This window comes from Bos grunniens, chromosome 8 (assembly GCF_055505025.1).
Source record: "Bos grunniens cultivar Pamir isolate PY7600 chromosome 8, Bosgru_T2T1.0, whole genome shotgun sequence".
In the NCBI taxonomy this organism is placed as follows: Eukaryota; Metazoa; Chordata; class Mammalia; order Artiodactyla; family Bovidae; genus Bos; species Bos grunniens.
The window spans coordinates 5,704,536-5,726,850 of NC_141172.1; the positions used below are offsets into that span (position 1 = coordinate 5,704,536).

Below are 22,315 nucleotides of genomic sequence, written 5' to 3' on the forward strand. Positions count from 1 at the left end.
AGGCTCCTCCATCCATGGGATTTTACAGGCAAGAGTACCAGAGTGGGGTGCCATTGCCTTCTCCAGTAGTTAGATATTGAGGGGCTGCTAAATCATAATCATTTTTTCCCATGTCTCCACCACAGCTAACCTCCCTATTCATGCTGAGAGTCCATACAGACGCCTGCCAACCCCCCGCAGAGCAGTTCCACAAGGGTTCTGGAGCAAGGGGCTGAGCTAGAGACAGGGGTGCAGTTCTTGGCTGTGAGAGACAAAGGGGACTTGCCATCATGGCTGCATCTGAACAGAGAGACAGATGCTTACATAATCAATACACTGGACCTCCATCTGTTCATGGGTCCTACTTGCTTCAGCACCCTCTTCCTTGTAGGCAAAGGTCCTGGGGCGATGCAGAGGGAGGGAAAAACACACACTTAATGGGAACAGAGCCAGATCAATTCTGGCTCTCAGGGCTTCTGTTCCTGAAACTTGTGATCAGACCCCCACCTCTGACAGGGGGTTGATGGCCACTAGGCAGAGATGAAGTCTTGCCTCACACAAGGCACTGGCCCTAGCCCCTTCATATGCAGCCCCATCACCTGCCAAGGCTGTAGTAACCAGGAAAGACATGTATCTACATCAAGTCTGTACTATCATCAAAAGTACTGGACACATACAGCCCATATATGGAAGCTCACATGTAAGAACCTCAAAAGATAACTGTTTTACCTAAATTATTAGAGGCAGAGAAAGTTAAGCAAAGTGAAAAGGCAGAGAAACTACTCTCAATTAAAAAAAAAAAAAAGGAACCACTGAAAATAATGAAACAGAAATCAACAATTTATCAGATACAGAATTCAAAATATTGGTGGTAAAAATGTTAACTGAATTAAGAAAAGTAATTGATGTAAGCAGTGCCTGTTTTAACAATGAACAAGAAGATATAAAAACTATGCAATCAGACATGGCTAATTCAACTACTGAATTTTTTTAAAAAATTGTATAAAGAATGAATAGCAGAATGAGTGGTTGTTGTTGTTATTCAGTCACTAAGTTATGGCCAAATCTGTGACACCATGAACTGCAGCATGCCAGGCTCTTCCATCCTCTATGATCTCCTGAAGTTTACTCAAATTCGGGTCCATTGAATTAGTGATGCTATCTAACCATCTCATCCTCTGCCACCCATTTCTCCTCCTGTTCTCAATCTTTCCCAGCATGAGGGTCTTTTCCAATGAGTTGACTCTTCACATCAGGTGGACAAAGTACTGGAGTTTCAGCTTCAGCATTTATTCTCCCCATGAATAATCAGGGTTGATTTCCTTTAGAACTGATCAGTTTGATCTCCTTGCAGTCCAAGGGACTCTCAAGAATCTTCTCCAGCACCACAATTCAAAAGCATCAATTCTTTGGTGCTTTGTCTTTTTTATGATCCAACTCTCACATCCATACATTACTACTGGGAAACCAAATCTTTGATTATATGGACCTTTGTCAGCAAAATGGTACTTCTGATTTTTAACATACTGTCTAGTTTTGTCACAGCTTTCCTTCCAAGGAGCAAACATCTTTTAATTTCATGGCTGAAGTCACTGTCTGCAGTGATTTTGGAGCCCAAGAAAATAAAATCTGTTACTACTTTCACTTGGTCCTCTTCTATTTGCCATGAAGTGATGGGACCAGCTACCATGATCTTAGTTTTTTTTTAATGTTCAGCTTCAAGCAAGCTTTTGCACTTTCCTCTTTCATCCTCATCAAGAGCCTCTTTAGTTCCTCTTCACCTTCTGCCATTATAGTGGTATCATTTGCATATCTGAGGTTATTGATATCTCCCCTGACAATCTTGATTCCAGCTTGTGATTCATCCAGCCTGGCAATTAACATGATGTACTCTGCATGAAAGTTAAATAAGCAGGGTGACAATACACAGTCTTGTCATACTCCTTTCCAAATTTTGAACTGTCTATTGTTCCATGTCCGGTTCTAACTGTTGCTTCTTGACACACATACAGGTTTCTCAAGAGAGAGGTGAGGTGGTCTGGTGTGCAGTGATTTTGGAGTGATTTTGATTTTGGATCTCATTTCTTTAAGCATTTTCCACAGTTTGTTGTGGTTCACAAAGTCAAAGACTTTAGTGAAGTTAATGAAGTAGAAGTAGTTGTTTTTCTGGAACTCCCTTGCTTTATCTATGATTCTACGAATGTTGGCAATTTGATCACTGGTTCCTCTGCCTCTCAGAAACCCAGCTTGTACATCTGAAAGTTCTTGGTTCATGTACTGCTGAAGCCTAGATTGAAGGATTTTGAGAATTACCTTGCCTAGGATGTGAAATGAGTGCAACTGTACCATAGTTTGAACATTCTTTGGCATTGCCCTTCTTTAAGACTGAAATGAAAACTGACCTTTTCCTGTCCTGTGGCTACTGCTGAGTTTTCCTAAGTTGCTGACATATTAAGTGCAGCACTTTAATAGCATCGTCTTTTATGATTTTAAATAACTCAGCTGGAATTCTGTTACTACCTCTAGCTTTCAGCTACCCAGGTGGTGCTAGCAGTAAAAAACCCCCCTGCCAATGCAGGAGACATAAGAGACACGGGTTTGATCCTTGGGTTGGGAAGATCCTCTGGAGGAGGGTATAGCAACCACTCCAATATTCTTGCCTGAAGAATCCATGGACAGAGGGGCCTGGCCAGCTACAGTCCATAGGGTCACAGAGAGTCAGACTCTAAAGCAACTTAGCGCACACATACATACACACACATATATACACATGCAAAATTATGTCATGTACAAATAAAGACAAATTTACGATCTTCTTGTCATTCACATGCCTTTTATTTCGTTATCATGCCTAACTGCTCCAGCTAAAACTTCCAGTACTATATTAAATAAGAGTTCTAAGAGGGGACATCCTCGTCTTCTTCTTGATCTTGACAAAAAGATTTCAATTTTGAACAACTGAGAATAATGGTGGTTGCGGGGCTGTCATATAAGACCTTTCCTATGTGAGGTGTGTTTCTTCTATAACTATTCTGTGGAGGATATTTATCATGAAAAGATGTTGTATTTTATCAAATGATTTTATGCATCTATTGAGATGACCATGTGGCTTTTTGTTCATTCTAGTAATGTGTCCCATATATTGATTTGTGTACATAGAAACATCTTTGCATCCAGCTAAAATGCCAATTGGTCACGATGTATGAACATTTTATTGTGTTCCTGAATTCATTTCCTAACACTTTCTTGAGAATACTTTCATCTATCAGAGTGCTTATTGATATGTAAACGTTTTCCATGTTTTATATTTCCAGTTTCTTTATTCCTCTGTTTCTGCCTATCTTTATAAATTGATAAATTTCCACAGGTATGCTCTATTTTCTTTTTTCTGTTTCTAGACTATACTCCAGATTTTTGCTTTGTAATTGCCCCAAGGATTACTGAAAATATCTCATAGATGAAACTGTCCATCTTATAATGATAACAAATTATCTTCATTTGCCTATAGGTCACTCTTTATATGTTTGATGTCACAATTACTATCGCTTTTAATGATGTGTATTTATTAACAAATGATAGTAGTTATAGTAATTTTTCATAATTTTTCTTCAACCTCTACACTATTGCTAAGTAGTTAATACTCCATTCTGTTATACAATTAGAAATTTCTAAATCTAACTAATTTTTCACATTTATTAGGGCATTGTGTACCTTAGGGTTCCATATAGCTGATTAGTTTCTTTCATGTTAGCTTGAAGAACTCCTTTCAATATTCCCTGCAAGGCAGGTCTACTGGTGATAAACTCCCTTAGTTTTTGTTTGTTGGGGAAAGTGTTTATCCTTCCAATATGAATAATAACTTTGAATGATAGAGTATTCTTAACAGGCAATCTTTTAATCCTTTAAATTTGCCACTGTAGTTTCTCCTGACCAGTAGGGTTTCCACTGTGAAATCCACTGAAAGCTTAATAGAGCTAATTTGTAAATTACAATCTGCATATCCCCTCCTTACCTGGACTGCAATCAGAATTACCTGATTGTGATAGTTTCAGTATAATCTGTCTCAAAGAATATCTTTTGCATTGAGATAATAGTGTGAAATATTAGTTTCTTGAACTAAGATCTCCTAGTATGTGCAGTTGTGGGAAGATTTCTGCTATTACTAATTTAACTAAATTTTCTATCAACTCACTTTCTCTCTTTACCATCACACAATTATTTAGATATGCACCATTTCAATGGAGGCCCATAGATAACGTAGGCTTTTTTCATTCATTTTAATTTCTCACTCTTTGTTTCTTTGTAACTTATTTCAAAATTCCTATCCTCTAAGTCATTTATTCTGTCTTCCTTTTTTTCTATATCTATAATATCTATATTATATTCTTAATCTCACTCATCATGTTCTTCAGCTCCAGAATTTGTTCTGTTCTTTGTTAACCTTTCTCATTTTCGTTGTTTTTAGTTTTGTTTTTGTTTTGGTAAAGAACTCATTCAGTTCATTTATATTTTCCTAATCTAATTGAACTGCCTTTCTAGGATTTCTTATAGTTCACTGACTTTCCTCAGTATACCTATTTTCAATTCTTAAGCACCTCTGTTTCAGGATTCATGGCTCTGGGATCAGTTGTTAGAGATTTATTGACATTGTTGATGATGGCACAGTTCCTTTATTTATTTATTAAGTCCCTTGTTCTATCAGCTACACCCAGAAGAACATATGCAGCCTTTCCGAGGCCTTAGCTGTTCATGTCCCAGTGCAATATTCACAAGGCTCTTCCCAGGTCCAGAATGAGGAGGACCATTACTCAGTTGCTATGGATATAAAATTGGTACAGTTTTAAATTCAGCAGTTAAACCTAGAAAGTAATCAAATTTAAAAATGTGCCTTTTATTTTCTTTTGTCATGCAAGATGTCAAATAAAAATCTTTGCTCAGCGATCAGTATGTTACTCCCTATAATAGGGCTGCTGCTCCTAAGCTGCTTCTGTCGTGTCCGACTGTGTGCGACCCCATAGACGGCAGCCCACCAGGCTCCCCCTTCCCTGGGATTCTCCAGGCAAGAACACTGGAGTCGGTTGCCATTTCCTTCTCCAATGCATGAAAGTGAAAAGTGAAAGTCAAGTCGCTCAGTCATGCCCAACTCTTAGCGACCCCATGGACTGCAGCCTTCCAGGCTCCTCCAGCCATGGGATTGTCCAGGCAAGAGCACTGGAGTGGGTCGCCAGTGCCTTCTCCAATGGCAGGGCTACAGCTAGAAAAGACCATGTGTGTGTGCTCAGTTGTTTAGTCATGTCTGACTCTTTGTGAACCCATGTACAGTAGCCCGCCACTGTCCTCTGTCCACAGGATTTTCCAGCAAGAATACTGGCATGGGTTGCCATTTCCCCCTCCAGTGTATCTTCTGACCCTGGGATCGAACCCAAATCTCCTGCATTGGCAGACGGGTTCTTTACCACTGAGCTTCCTGGGAAGCCCCGTGGGTACTATTAATCCAATTCCAAGGAATTCAAGGCCTTAACAAGCTCTTGTTTATTTTCTGATGCACAAATGATGACTGTTTCCCAAAATCACTCCTGGTATCAAGCAGTCTTGCTAATACAAGGGTGTCAAATTAACTGTAAAATGAAGCAGAGAGAAAATAGGAACAACTTATGCCACTACCATCCTAGCATCACCACCCACACTCTACTTTCTTCATCTCGCTCTTCTTTGTAATCTCTTCTGACACTTTTTTACTGACAACAGTTCTTGTAATGGATGAGGCACACTTATTTACACATGTGAAATGTCTCTAAGTTATCCTTGACCTTAGAGTGAAAGTCATAGATGGTTACTGAAGCCTCAATCCTTGAACAATGGTTTAAACCAGATCAAACTTATTTCTGGAACTTGAAGCAATTCAACTGTTTCATTATGAGGTTTTGTGCTTAGGAAATAATCTGAGATGAGGAACACAGTATGAATTAAAGCACTAAAGTATGAATAAAAAACACTAAACACTTATACTAAGGGAGGGAATACATGGGATGGGAATAAGGACTATACTCAGGTTTATTCATATTGAGGAGTAATTAGAGTATGATGGAGAAGGCAAAGCCAGAATGTGGAAGGCCTTTATCCAATTGCCATGGTCTTTAGAACTCAAGGAGCCTTGTTGCTAAGCACTTCAATCTGGAACATAAAGAAGGAAGAGATGAAAGGGGAGAGATTTTTATTGTTCTTTGTCATGTGATGTTTCCATTTAAATCTTTGTTCACAGACCTTGGTGGCACAAAATATCACAAAGTCATAACTAGAAAATACCATGGTAACCATTAATTCTACCTGTGGTAAGTGTTTCAAGAATTTAACTGTGAAGGGAAAAGTGCTAGAATTTGTGCACACGTGAATTCAGAAACACACATCCTTACAACCACAACATGATTCCTTGTGAATTTGTCAAAGCTAGAGGGGTATCTATGACCTATATTATGTCCCATTCTGCTCTATTCCACTTGATTAAGAGTTTAAAAATAGTATAAAAATGCATTTTTGCAATTTGGAAAATACTGAATTGGGCTGTAAATGAAAGGAAGGAGGCTGTGATAATTATGATACCGAGATGACTGAATTTGATGAAGCTGTGGAAAAGATGAAAAAAGGAATCTACGAGATAACATGTAGCAGTCTAGGTTGAAGTGTGTGTGCTAGTATATGGCACTGTACCACATTACTAGTGAAAGTGTTATACTCCCTCGTGAGCAGTGTCCCTAGAGTCCCTGACTAGGACTATATAATGACTATCGTCCTTATTCTCATCCCATGTATTCCCATACGTAGAATGTAGAGGTGAAAATTGCAAGGATTCTACTCACAATTTAGAGGTTGGTGTCCTAAAATAGATCCCATTTAAGGATTCCATTTAAGGATCTTCCTTCATTATGGAGCCTTGATATTTTGTCAAATATGCTCCTCTTCCTACAAGAAAAATACCCTAATACCCCAGGATTTCAGGTTACTTAAATAGTGGAAAAAAAAAAAAATACTCAATCTAAAAAGTTAAGTCCCCCACCAACTCGCTGCAACAATAAAGGACAGAGGTATCAAATTCTGCATTAAACATACACAAAACAAAAATTTTGTGGCTTTATGGTTTAAAGTACCATCCTTTCAATTCAATAATAACTACTTGTGGAGATAAAGACAGTAGATCGCTAAGCTGAGGGTCCTAGGTGCTGAAGAGAAAATTTAGAAAACTAGCATGTTAAGAAACAACATTACTATATCCAGGCAGAAAAGAAAATTTAGAAAACTAGCAAGTTAAACAATATCACTATATGCAGGCAAAAAAGCTCAATGTATTAAAAACAAAGTGTTGAAGAAAGTATCAGTTCATTATTTCATCATTTTGACCGAAGTATCAGGCATCTCAGGCTTCCCAGGTGGCTCAGGGGTAAAGAGTCCACCTACTAATGCAGGAGATGAAAGAGGATACAGGTTCAATCCCTGTTCAGGAAGATGTCCTGGACTAGACAATGGCAACCCACTCCAGTATTCTTGCCTGGGAAATCCCATGGACAGAGAAGCCTGGTGGGCTACAGTCCACAGAATGGCAAAGAGCTGGACATGACTCAGCACACAGCACACACACCAGGTACCTCGTGCCAATTTTAGCCTGCCTTTTACTCATTAATTACCGCAAACATACTCTGTAATTTCCTTCCTGAACAGTTCTGCAGTTTTTGTTAAGAGTGTGAAAGCAAGTGAAAAAATCTGCACTAGTTTGGGTTGAGGATTTTAGTCCACAGTGGTTGAATTGACGGGATCTAAAACAAGACTACAGTAGTAAAACGTCAAATAAAGGGCCCTGAAAAGGGGGAAAATGATGACAAGTTATCTTCATCCTTTATAAATCTGAGGAGTGAATTTTCATTAGGACTGAGGTTGTGGCTAACAGTTTCATACTATGTAGGAGTTAGGGCAGTTACGGTGGTATTAAGATACAGGCCATGTCCTTAAGTCAACGTCTAATCATTTTTGAAAATGAGCTATGAAATTAACCTAGACGGTCCCTCACTTGGTACCCAGAAGGTAAGTGAAATTATTGGTGGATAATACCTTAGTAAATCAGATGCCCAGTTCTTTGAAGTTTGTGTAGGACTGATTTGAGAATTGGTTTAAGAGTAAGAATGTATTGTAAATGGTAGCTTAATGAGGGGCTTCCCTGGTGGTTCAGACAGTAAAGAATTTGCCTGCAACGTGGGAGACCTGGGTTCAATCCCTGGGTTGGAAAGATCCCCTGAAGGGAGAGCCTGGCAACCCACTCCAGTATTCTTGTCCGGAGAATCCCATGGACAGAGGGCCAGGTGGGCTACAGTGCATGGTGTCACAAAGAGTCAGACATAACTAAACGACCAAGCACAGCACAGCTTAGTGAGATGGCTAGCTGTTTAGAGGTCTGGAAGTATGTTTGATCATCAAAGCAAATTATTAACAAATGTCTAGTCTGTATGGCACATGGAGGTTCTGAGAATGGAAATCTTCTCTGCTGGGCTACACATTGTCACCTTATCCTTTTGATTTAAAGAGTTAGCAGAATTAACTAGGAATAACAGGTTTTCTGTGAAGAAGTGTGAGCACACAGGACATTGTTTCTTCCTTTTATGAAATGAAAATTCCATAAATGACAGAAAAACGATTCCAGAGAAAGGAAGTCAAGGAACATAGACACAAAATATTTTCTAATTAAGCAGAAATGACTACAGGATCTAGTAGATGGTAGGTCCTTCCTTAATCACGCATCTTCATTTTTATACCTAGTGTGGGAAGTAGACTGGATCAACCTGAATTAGCATCCTCAGAGCTAGCTTTTCTGTGTCTTTTTCAACTAGGCCAAGGCCTCTGACTGTACACAACAGAATTATTTTCATGATCTGATAAAGACAGTGGATATTTCACTAGGTAAGTTAAAGCAAGCATTTTAAATATAAAGTATTGAAAGCACTTTTAAAAATCCCAAATGTGCTGTTTCCCCTAAAACCTCTGTTCAAATTAGAGCTCTAGACCGGTTAATAATCTTGATCTGTGTGTTCATTTATGTTTTCTAAGTGTATACCATCATGTATGAACATTACATGTTTTTTAAATGCTTTGGTCAAAGAAGAAGGCAGAACATCAGTATTGCCAGCCAGGCATGTTGTCAGATTTCATGCTAACAAATATATGATAACACATTTGTATGATGGAGATAACTGTAGACGGTATTTTCATATGGCATATGTATTATCTGTTTTTATTATGAAGTAATACATTGTGAGGTTGCACTCGGGAACTGATTACCTTAAAGTCCTATAATGTGGAGACTTTGATGTCTTTGCCACTCTAAGACAATATTTCCTTACTCCAAGCTTTCCTCCTTCAAGGAGCCACTGATTTCCTTTTTACTTCTGAAGGTTATTTTGCACTCAGTACATAACAATTTTCAATTGCTACCCTCCCAGCTACCCTGATTTCCTTCCATTTTATAAGGGTACAGGTTTTTAAATGCTGTTCTTCTTAACAGTATGATAGAATGTAAATACATTTGAGTAACATCCATCAACAACCCAACATATTCCCCCTCCCACGGCCACCTGGGTCTACCAGTCATTGCATTAGGTAGCATTACAGTAGATCCTCAAAGCTGTGAAAGCTAGCAGTGCTGGACGCCTGCAATTTCATAGATTTAGATGAAGAGAAATGCAGAGGACGTAGGACAAATAATGACTTGTTACATGGAAATACATCATATGGACAATGAGAAAATATAATATCTGTGAATATTTATATCTCTCCTGAGTATTATGATTAAAGAATTCTCACTTGTAAGTAAAAGGAGGACCTATAGTTTATTATCATAACATCCAAATGTGTAACACAAGACTCCTTTATCAGAAGATGATATTCATTCACCTTTCCAGTAAGACTCTTTTGTGTTATATATTGTGGAAATGTTTGCACATATTAATAGACATAAAGAACTGTATCACGAATCACTATGTGCCCTTCCTCTAGATTCAACAAGTGTCATCGTAGGCCAGTCACCATTCGTGTGTACTCACACAGTCTCACTCTGCCTCACCATTACTTAAGAGCCCGTCAGACATGTCTTAAGCCAAACTCTCATTCATCCTAACCTGTACCCTTCCTTTTTCCTCTATCTTGGTTTGCTCATCACTCCCACCCAGTCCCTGTTCTACTTATTTGTTTTTCTTTTAGTGCTGCTGCTTTGACTGCATGACTTTGCCAGACAACAAACTAAAGGTTAACATTGAATACATCAGCTCAGACGGAGGAGACTGAACACTGATGTATGCTGTCCTGCCCTCTTTTTCCACCAATGGCTAGATATGATGTCTCCGCGATAGGTGTTGGTGAGTTCCTGGTGTATATGAAGGTTACTCTCCTGCTTGTCTGGCTGAAAGTATTCCTCTTCCTTCCTGGATCGCCCCAGCTTGGGCACGCCCAAAGACTTGGCCCCCCAGAAGTGGTGATTCCCTGGAGAGTAACACCCACTGGCAGAGGCATGAAGCTTCAAGGCTGGTTCTCTTACAAACTGCATTTTGGGGGCCAGAGACATGTTGTTCATATAAAGGTCAAGAAGAATTTTTTGTCCAAAAACTTCCCAGTGTTCACCTACGCAGACAAGGGTGTTCTCCTGCAAGACCAACCTTTTGTCCAGGATGACTGTTATTACCGTGGTTACGTGGAGGGGGACCCAGAGTCTCTGGTTTCCCTCAGTAACTGCTTCGGGGGCTTTCAAGGAATGTTACAGACAAATGACGTTGTTTATGAAATTGAACCCAAAAGGTTTTCTACTGCATTTGAGCATCTAATATATAAGCTAGACAATGAGGAAATGAATTTTTCATACTTTCAATGTGGGTTAACAGATGAAAAAATAGCAGGACAATTAAAGATTCAAGAAAGCATTAATTCCACTTTGATGCAAAGTGACTATACAGGCTGGTGGACCCACCACTATTTTGTTGAAGTGGCAGTAGTCGTAGATCACAGTCGATATCTTCATCATAGTAGTAATGCTTCGCTTGTGCAGAAAGAAGTGTTCCTTGTTTTAAATGGAGTAAGTGACCTTATGAAAGCACTGGGTCTTGAGGTATTTTTCAAGGGAATGGAGATATGGACTAAACAAAGCCTTATTTCAGTAGTAGACATTACACATACCTTGATGAACTTTTGCAGATGGAAGCAAAAGGGCTTCCATAATCGTGTGCCCCACGATGTGGCACATTTTTTTGTAAAAAAGAATTTTGGTAATGAATTTGGCCTAGCTTATGATGCACAAGCGTGTGCAGTTCGTTATAGCTGTTCAGTTGAGACTTTCCACGATGAAGGGACTTTTTTTTACTCATATGTTGTGGCTCATGACGTGGGTCATAATTTGGGTATGCATCATGATACCGAAACATGTCAGTGTGGAGCACCAAAGTGCATAATGTTTGAAGCAGTAGAAGCAACAACTAAATTCAGCAACTGCAGCTATGCTGATTATTGGAACGTTGGTCGTAGAAGATCCTGTTTGTACAATACACCAAATCCACACACACTCGTGACAGAGATACGCTGTGGAAACAGTGTGGTTGATGAAGGAGAAGAGTGTGACTGTGGATCCTTAAAGACGTGTAACACTGATCCCTGTTGTCAGTTAAACTGCACTGTGACAGCTGGTATCAACTGTGCTTTTGGGCTTTGTTGTGATAACTGCATGTTCAGGAAACCAGGCACCTTGTGTAGGAAAGAAGAAAATGAATGTGATCTTCCAGAGTGGTGCAATGGGACATCCAATCAGTGTCCAGATGATGTGTACGTGCAGGATGGGGCCTCCTGCACAGGCGGTGGTTACTGCTATGGAAAGAGATGCAATGAGCGCGATGAACACTGTAGGCAAATCTTTGGCAAAGAGGCCAAGGATGCAGACATGAGTTGCTACACGGCAGTGAATACCCGAGGTGACCGTTTTGGTAACTGTGGTATCACAGAAACCTCATACATAAGATGCAGCATGGCAGACAGCCTGTGTGGGAGGATTCAGTGTGAGAACGTCAAAGAAATTCCTCTAATGAGTGATCATACTACTCTGCATTCGACTAATTTCGATAATAACACTTGCTGGGGTACAGACTACCACCTCGGGATAAGAATAGCTGATATTGGTGCAGTGAAAGATGGTACAAAGTGTGGTCCCGAAAACATCTGCATCAGAAGGAGGTGTGTCTCTTATTCCACTGTTCCACGTAACTGCTCACCTCAGCTCTGCTCTTTGAGGGGAGTCTGCAACAACAGACAGCACTGCCACTGCAACTACGGGTGGGACCCTCCCGTTTGCCAGGAAAAAGGCAGAGGAGGCAGTGTGGACAGTGGCCCAGCCCCTGAGCGCCAAACAGAAGAAAGGATGGACAGGAAGAACCTGCTAACATATTTCCTGATTCCTTTTTTGTTTCTACTACTGTGTCTTTTGCTTTGGCTTTGGCTGTTCACGAGACCAAAAAAGAAAGATGAAAAAGAACAGGCTGTTCCACCAAAATCTGAGAAAACTACCCAAAAATTACCTAAAAAGTAGACATGTTACGGCTTCACTTAGGATGTAAGCACAGAATATTCTAACTTTACCTAAGGAAGAAACACAGAATGTGCCTACTGAAAAAACAACAAACAAGGAAAAACCAATAGCTCCTATTTCAAGAGACTGCCAAAGCCTAGTGATCTTTCCCAAGTATTAGACTGTAATCTCCTGGAAGTAACAATGTTATAACATGTGTCCTAGATCATTGGCAGAAAATTCCAACTTTTTCTAATCATTTGGGACCATAAACAACCAGTAAACAAAATTTACTAATCCCTAGCCTATTTCTACTTTCCATTATTTTAAGCGATTTTAAGTGGTCAATTTTTATGGAATTATTCTCTGTGTGTGTCTGGAGCAGAGACAGTCTGTGGATGGTGTTCGTGTGTGTGTCTGATTTACTGTCCCTCTATCCCACATGCCCTTCCTCCTTGTACTCTGGCCTTGTCACACAAGGACTGGTAACCTACAGATTACATGTCTTATATGCCAATCCTCTCCTGTTCCTTTCTACCAATGGCAGGAACTAGAGAAAGAGTTGAAACCTGGGGAAAATTTGATTTGTGTTCATGTCAGAATTGTCTCATTAACAGCTTTCGCCTTAGCAGCAACCATAATTTCTGCTATATACATATTTGGTTACACTCAGAACCAACAAGACTATAAGTCTCAGCCATACTGGCACTGCTACCAAGCATTGTAGCCTCCCAGTTTTAAGTCCCAGGTCTAAATGTTCTCCAAATCCCTGAGTTTCCCATACCAGGTGGGCTAACCCTTTCCTCGGGGATCACATACTAGACCCACAGGACCTACTGCAAAGATTCCAAGAACACTACCTCTTCCCTTTGATTTTAAAGGGGCATTTAATTTTATGTTTCATTTTGGCTATTCTACTTCAGTTTAAGATTCTCCATTTGGTCTGAAATACTCATTTTTATTCTATGCCTTCACTGATATTCAGGGTGGCCTTTTCTCCAGCTAGTATTGGTCAAAATGTGCTTGACTCCCAGTAGCCAGTGAGAGTTGTGCCCTTTTGTAATAAATTTCCCTGTGGCCTGGAAGTGTTTCAAGTCTGCCCATACCATCCTCTCCTTGTTCTAAGTGGGTAGTTACTCCTTAGCACATGTGCATAGCCTTCTAGACACACGCTGACGACTCGGGTCCCAGGAGGAATTTTCTTAGCTGTGCCCTTCTTTGGTCCCGTTGTTACACTGCTGGGGAACTGCCATTATGTTTGTTGCTATTAGATTCATAAAGCTGGCAGTCCACTTGCAAATGCTGGACACCAAAACCTCCACTATTTGAAACAATGAAAGAAAGCTGCCAGTGTCAGTTGCTCAGTCATGTCCGACTCTTTGGGACCCCATGGACTGTAGCCTGCCACACTACTCTGTCCATGGGGTTTCCCAGGCAAGAATACCGGAGTGGGTAGCCATTTACTTCAGGGGATCTTCCTGACCCAGGAATCGAACCTGGATTTCCTGCATTGCAGGCAGATTTTTTACCCTCTGAGCCACCATAGCAGATATTTAAACATGAAAAAATTACTAAGAAACTTACATGGGATGTGTCATTTTAGGTAAAACTATAAATGAATAGTATCAATTTATAAAAAGTAAACATCTGATTAACACGATGAAATTAATAACAAATGGATTGTTTTCCCTACATTTTACCCACAGACAGCAGTCCTCAAAGGTAAGCTGCTGAGTGTTAAACCTTAAGGAACAGACCTCAGTTATTCACAAGCAGAAATTACTTTACAGGATAAAACTAAAGGATAAGGTATTTAACTAATATTATGCATCCAGTAAAACTCTGGACAAAAACAATACAAGAAAGAAATACCGACTTCATGTACAGAGATCGAACAAAAATCACAAATAACAAGTATATCAAATTCAGCAAAAATGAGGAAATAACATCTTCAGCAGAAGGAAGAAAATAACATTCTCACAAAGTAGGGTTTATTTCTGTAAAGGCAAGCGTAGTTTATATAATTTCTTACTGGATATTAAAAACATAAAACATATGCTCATCACAGCACATACAGAAAAAGCCTTAAATAACATTTAAACTCTTTTGACAATGAAAAGTACTTCATAGCCAGGTAGGAATAAAAGCAAGCTTTCCTAATAACATTTAAACTCTTTTGACAATGAAAAGTACTTCATAGCCAGGTAGGAATAAAAGCAAGCTTTCCTAACCTAATAATAAATATCATTGAAAATTAATCATTGAACATTCTTTAAAATGAAGTTCCCAGTGAAACTGGGAATAAATCAGTGTTCTTCTTTGTCACCACTTACATTAACTTTTACATTCTTATTGAGTATAGTTGATTTACAATCTATTAGTTTCAGCTGCACAGCACAGTGAATCTCACTATTTATATTAACTTTTTATCTCAGGACCCAGAACAATTAGATTGAGAGTCAAAAACTATGGAACTGTAAAATAAACATAAAAGCTGCCATTAAATGTAGCTTACAAGAATTTCTACATATAAAATCCTACTATAAAAATTCTAAAAGCTAAGAAGAAGGTTTACAAAATACAAAATATTTTAAACAATAAGTAAAGGATTCTTACAAGTCAATACAAATAACAATTGTCATATATATTAAAAATCAGTGAGTAGAGAAATGAACAATGTGGTAAAATGTAAACCTTTACTGGAAACATAGGAGATGTATACATTTTCTGATAAGTTGAAATAATTTCATCATTTTTTAAGGAATTATTCCTACTGAGTTGAACGAATCTATGAAAACCTACAAGACCTTTTAGAACTAACACCCAAAAAAGATGTCCTTCTCATTATACGGGACTGGAATGCAAAAGTAGGAAGTCAAGAAACACCAGGAGTACCAGGCAAATTTGGCCCTGGAGTACGGAATGAAGCAGGGCAAAGCCCATAGAGTTTTGCCAAGAGAATGCACTGGTCATAGCAAACACACTCTTCCAACAACACAGGAGAAGACTCTACACATGGACATCACCAGATGATCAACACTGAAATCACATTGACTCTATTCTTTGCAGCGAAAGATGCCGAAGCTCTATACAGTCAGCAAAAACAAGACCGGGAGCTGACTGTGGTTCAGATCATGAGCTCCTTATTGCCAAATTCAGACTTAAATTCAAGAAAGTAGGGAAAACCACTAGACCATTGAGGTATGACCTAAATCAAATCCCTTATGATTATACAGTGGAAATGAGAAATAGATTTGAGGGACTAGATCTGATAGACAGAGTGCCTGATGAACGATGGACGGAGGTTCGTGATTGTACGGGACACAGAGATCAAGACCATCCCCATGGAAAAGAAATGCAAAGAAGCAAAATGACTGTCTGAGGACGCCTTACAAATAGCTGTGAAAAGAAGAGAAGTGAAAAGCAAAGGAGCAAAGGAAAGACATAAGCATCTGAATCCAGAGTTCCAAAGAATAGCAAGGAGACATAAGAAAGCCTTCCTCAGTGATCAATGCAAAGAAACAGAGGAAAGCAACAGAATGGAAAAGACTAGAGATCTCTTCAAGGAAATTCGAGATACCAAGGGAACATTTTATGCAAAGATGAGCTTGATAAAGGACAGAAGCACTATGGACCTAACAGAAGCAGAAGATATTAAGAAGAGGTGGCAAGAATACACAGAAGAACTGTACAAAAAAGACTTTAAGATGCAGATAACCAAGGTGGTGTGATCACTCACCTAGAGCCAGACATCCTGGAATGTGAAGTCAAGTGGGCCTTGGAAAGCATCACTAGGAACAAAGCTAGTGGAGGTGATGGCATTCCAGTTGAGCTATTTCAAATCCTGAAAGATGATGCTGTGAAAGTGTGGCACACAATATGCCAGCAAATTTGGAAAATGCAGCAGTGGCAACAGGACTGGGAGAGGTCAGTTTTCATTCCAGTCCCAAAGAAAGGAAATGCCAAAAAATGCTCAAACCACCGCACAATAGCACTCATCTCACACGCTAGTAAAGTAATGCTCAAAATTCTCCAAGCCAGGCTTCAGCAATACTTGAACTGTGAACTTCCAGATGTTCATGTTGCAAATGTTTTAGAAAAGGCAGAGGAACCAGAGATCAAATTGCCAACATCTGCTGGATCATGGAAAAAGCAAAAGAGTTCCAGAAAAACATCGATTTCTGCTTTCTTGACTATGCCAAAGCCTTTGATTGTGTGGATCACAATAAACTGTGGAAAATTCTTCAAGAGATGGGAATACCAGACCACCTGACCTGCCTCTTGAGAAACCTATATGCAGGTCAGGAAGCAACAGTTAGAACTGGACATGGAACAACAGACTGGTTCCAAATAGGAAAAGGAGTACATCAAGGCTGTATATTGTCACCCTGTTTATTTAACGTGTATGCAGAGTACCTCATGAGAAATGCTGGACTGGAAGAAGCACAAGCTGGATTCAAGATTGCCAGGAGAAATAACCTCAGATATGCAGATGACACCACCCTTATGGCAGAAAGTGAAGAGGCACTAAAAAGCCTCTTGATGAAAGTGAAAGAGGAGAGTGAAAAAGTGGGTTCAAAGCTCAACATTCAGAAAACGAAGATCATGGCATCTGGTCCCATCACTTCATGGCAAATAGATGGGGAAACAGTGGAGACAGTGTCAGGCTTTATTTTGGGGGCTCCAAAATCACTGCGGATGGTGACTGCAGCCATGAAATTAAAAGACTATTACTCCTTGGAAGGAAAGTTATGACCAACCTAGACAGCATATTGAAAAGCAAAGATATTACTTTGTCAACAAAGGTCCATCTAGTCAAGGCTATGGTTTTTCCAGTGGTCATGTATGGATGTGAGGTTTGGACTGTGAAGAATGCTAAGCGCCGAAGAGTTGATGCTTTTGAACTGTGGTGTTGGAGAAGACTCTTGAGAGTCCCTTGGACTGCAAGGAGATCCAACCAGTCCGTTCTGAAGGAGATCAGTCCTGGGTGTTCTTTGGAAGGACTGATGCTAAAGCTGAACTTCCAATACTTTGGCCACCTCATGCGAGAGCTGACTCATTGGAAAAGACTCTGACGCTGGGAGGTATTGGGGGCAGGAGGAGAAGGGGACGACAGAGGATGAGATGGCTGGATGGCATCACCGACTCGATGGACATGACTTTAAGTCAACTCTGGGAGTTGGTGATGATGTGAGTCTGGCGTGGTTGATTCACGGAGTTGCAAGCAGTCAGACACGACTGAGCGACAGAACTGAACTGATTGCTACTGAGATTTCCAGTAATTATTTGACTAGGGTAATAAACAACATAAAATTATGTTTCCTGGAAACAATCACAAAGAAGTAATTATAATTTGGAGTGATGTTAAAATAATTTATTTGCATCAGCCTGGCTTCCACTGCAAACCAGGAAAACTCCTCCACTACATTAAAAAGGAAGATTTAACACCGGGAATTGGTTGAGTACAAAGTTCACACTAAGGGCTAGAGAAAGAGACTCTAAGCTTGAGTCTGAAAGGACTCTAGACCATAATCATAAAGCTGGGTCCCCCTGAGACACAGAACAAAGAGGTGATACAAATATGAGTGAACCAGAAAAGAAATGAATGGTACTCTTGACACAGAGCCAGTAAGTGGAATACCTGAACTTTCTTTTATTTTTGAGGTAGGCCTACCTTCAGAGTGAAGTGAAACAGCAGCTCTCCTCAGAACTTGGCTCACTGGTTTCCCACAGGAAGTTACACTTCCTGCTCTCCATTTCACGCATCCCTTGATGACAGAGCTCAGAATTGGTCACCAGAGTATGGAGATGAGACGCCCCAAATTCTGTAGTCAGCAAACTGGAAAACCAAAAAGTAAGTGGAAGAGCTGTAGACAGGGGTCACTTCCAGTTGGGAACCCACCTGGCAGTTCCAAGAGGAAGGAAGGTGGCTTCAAAAAGAAATATCAAATATCCCATCTGCCTGTTGGCTCTATCTTTGAGTACTGTTCATTCCTTTTCTAAGTCACTTATAATCTCACTTTGATAGTCTGTGTTCTAAGTACCAAATAATAAAGTTCACCAACACCCATTTGCCATATCTCAAGGTAAGAGAGAAAAGCAAGGAGGAAAAAATGATAATGCTGCTTAATTTATAATATATACAAGGATATATAAATTAGATCCTGTGTATGTGTATTCGGATGACAGAAATTCCTTGTTTCCATTTCTTGTTCTCTTTGCCCTCAGTCGATGTCTCTTTTGGCCAGGACCTCTACATGATGGGGTGATTCGCTCAGAACTTTTTAAAAAGCCACTTTCTGCCGGATGAAACAGTAGAATTAACTTCATTGCATGCTTCTCCCTGTGTTACTGAACAACGCAAGTCCAAGTGTCAACACACAGTGAGGCCAAACTATGCTAAAACACTGCAGTTTGGAAGACAGAAAGGTTTATTGCAGGGCCATGTAAACAGATGAGTGGCTCACGCTCTAAGAACCCCCAAATTACTGAAAGCTCTCATCAAAGCCCTTTGAAAAGCAAAAAAGGTGAGGGAGGGATGAGGTTAGTTGTTGCAAATCTCCTGGTTTAGATCCTTTGTTCTTGAGGTCAGGTCATGGTCAGGTGACGATGTTTCTGTAAATCTCTACTAAATGAATGTTGTTCTCCGACTTGACAAGAAAGGACAAGGTGCCAAGGTACAACTTTCACCCTCCAAAGTCCTGGTCCTGGCTAAGAGGAGACAGAGCTCAGTTGGCAGTTCCTTCAGGGCCGGGTCCCCAGGCTCCACCCAGCTGTCATCTCTAAAGAAGCCAGGCGCCCAACCCAGCTGGCTCTCAGGCTCCTCAGGCCACCCAAAGTGGGACACTAGGTCCCACACACTGCGACCCAGCACACTGCCACTGCTATTAGGTTGCAGAGAGCAGAATGGGAGAGAGGTTCACTGCTGCCCCAAGGCCTGGGCTGAGGCTAGTGGGTGACTTTGGTGAGGGCTCTGAAGCCCTGCAGGACACAGCAGGATTTGAGAATTACCTTGCCTCAGATGTGAAATGAGGGCAACTGTACTGTAGTTTGAACATTCTTTGGCATTGCCCTTCTTTAAGACTGAGCTGAAAACTGACCTTTTCCCGTCCTGTGGCCACTGCTGAGTTTTCCTAAGTTGCTGACATATTGAGTGCAGCACTTTAATAGCATCATCTTTTATGATTGTAAATAACTCTGCTGGAATTCTGTTACTACCTCTAGCTTTGGTCTACCCAGGTGGTGCTAGCAGTAAAGAACCCACCTACCAATTCAGGAGACATAAGAGACAGGGGAAGATCCTCTGGAGGAGGGTATGGCAACCACTCCAATATTCTTGCCTGAAGAATCCATGGACAGAGGGACTCGATCGCCGGCTACAGTTCATAGAGTCACAGAGAGTCAGACCCTAAAGCAACTTAGCGTTCACATACATGCTATGCTATGCCTAGTCACTTCAGTTGTGTCCGACTCTGTGTGACCCCATAGACGGCAGCCCACCAGGCTCCCCCGTCCCTGGGATTCTCCAGGCAACAACACTGGAGTCGGTTGTCATTTCCTTCTCCAATGCATGAAAGTGAAAAGTGAAAGTCAAGTCGCTCAGTCATGCCCAACTCTTAGCGACCCCATGGACTGCAGCCTTCCAGGCTCCTCCGGCCATGGGATTGTCCAGGCAAGAGCACTGGAGTGGGTCGCCAGTGCCTTCTCCAATGGCAGGGCTACAGCTAGAAAAGACCATGTGTGTGTGCTCAGTTGTTTAGTCATGTCTGACTCTTTGTGAGCCCATGTACAGTAGCCCACCACTGTCCTCTGTCCACAGGATTTTCCAGCAAGAATACTGGCATGGGTTGCCATTTCCCCCTCCAGTGTATCTTCTGACCCTGGGATCGAACCCAAATCTCCTGCATTGGCAGACGGGTTCTTTACCACTGAGCTTCCTGGGAAGCCCCGTGGGTACTATTAATCCAATTCCAAGGAATTCAAGGCCTTAACAAGCTCTTGTTTATTTTCTGATGCACAAATGATGACTGTTTCCCAAACTCCCTCCTGGCATCAACAGTCTTGCTAATACAAGGGTGGTAAATTAACTGTAAAATGAAGCGGAGAGAAAATAGGAACAACTTATGCCACTACGATGCTAGCATCACCACCCACACTCTTTCTTCATCTCGCTCTTCTTTGTAATCTCTCTGTGCCACTTCTTTACTGACAACAGTTCTTGTAATGGATGAGGCACACTTATTTACACATGTGAAATGTCTCTAAGTTATCCTTGACCTTAGAGTGAAAGTCATAGATGGTTACTGAAGCCTCAATCCTTGAACAATGGTTTAAACCAGATCAAACTTATTTCTGGAACTTGAAGCAATTCAACTGTTTCATTATGAGGTTTTGTGCTGAGAAAATAATCTGAGATGAGGGACACAGTATGAATAAAGCACTAAAGTATGAATAAAAAACACTAAACACGTGTACTACGGGCAGGGAATACATGGGATGGGAATAAGGACTATACTCAGGATTATTCATATTGAGGAGTAATTAGAGGATGATGGAGAAGGCAAAGCCAGAATGTGGAAGGCCTTTATCCAATTGCCATGGTCTTTAGAACTCAAGGAGCCTTGTTGCTAAGCACTTCAATCTGGAACATAAAGAAGGAAGAGATGAAAGGGGAGAGATTTTTATTCTTTGTCATATGATGTTTCCATTTAAATCTTTGTTCACAGACCTTGGTGGCACAAACTATCACAAAGTCATAACTAGAAAATACCATGGTAACCGTTAATTCTACCTGTGGTAAGTGTTTCAAAAATTTAACTGTGAAGGGAAAAGTGCTAGAATTTGTGCACACGTGAATTCAGAAACACACATCCTTACAACCACAACATGATTCCTTGTGAATTTTTCAAAACTAGAGGGGTGTCTATGACCTATTTTATGTCCTATTCTGCTCTATTCTACTTGACTGAGAGTTTAAAAATAGTATAAAAATGCATTTTTGCAATTTGGAAAATACTGAATTGGGCTGTAAATGAAAGGGAGGCTGCAGGTGTTAATTATGATATCGAGATGACTGAATTTGATGAAGCTGTGGAAAAGATGAAAAAAGGAATCTACGAGATAACATGTAGCAGTCTAGGTTGAAGTGTGTGTGCTAGTATATGGCACTGTACCACATTACTAGTGAAAGGGTTATACTCCCTCGTGAGCAGTGTCCCTAGAGTCCCTGACCAGGACTATATAATGACTATCGTCCTTATTCTCATCCCATGTATTCCCATACGTAGAATGTAGAGGTGAAAATTGCAAGGATTCTACTCACAATTAAGAGGTTGGTGTCCTAAAATAGATCCCATTTAAGGATTCCATTTAAGGATCTTCCTTCATTATGGAGCCTTGATATTTTGTCAAATATGCTCCTCTTTCTACAAGAAAAGTACCCTAATACCCCAGGATCTCAGGTTACTTAAATAGTGAAAAAATAAATAAATAAATAGTCAATCTAAAAAGTTAAGTCCCCCACCAACTCGCTGCAACAATAAAGGACAGAGGTATCAAATTCTGCATTAAACATACACAAAACAAAAATTTTGTGGCTTTATGGTTTAAAGTACCATCCTTTCAATTCAATAATAACTACTTGTGGAGATAAAGACAGTAGATCGCTAAGCTGAGGGTCCTAGGTGCTGAAGAGAAAATTTAGAAAACTAGCATGTTAAGAAACAACATTACTATATCCAGGCAGAAAAGAAAATT

At 40.3% G+C, this 22,315-nt stretch overlaps 1 protein-coding gene across 1 annotated transcript; it reads left to right on the plus strand.

The window, feature by feature from the left end:
• Positions 1-10,103: 10,103 nt before the first annotated feature.
• LOC147366583 (disintegrin and metalloproteinase domain-containing protein 20-like) lies at positions 10,104-12,862 on the plus strand. Its single transcript, XM_086414721.1, has one exon. It carries the CDS (start codon positions 10,313-10,315, stop codon positions 12,578-12,580), a length of 2,268 nt encoding a protein of 755 aa, XP_086270847.1. The 5' UTR covers positions 10,104-10,312; the 3' UTR covers positions 12,581-12,862.
• Positions 12,863-22,315: the final 9,453 nt, after the last annotated feature.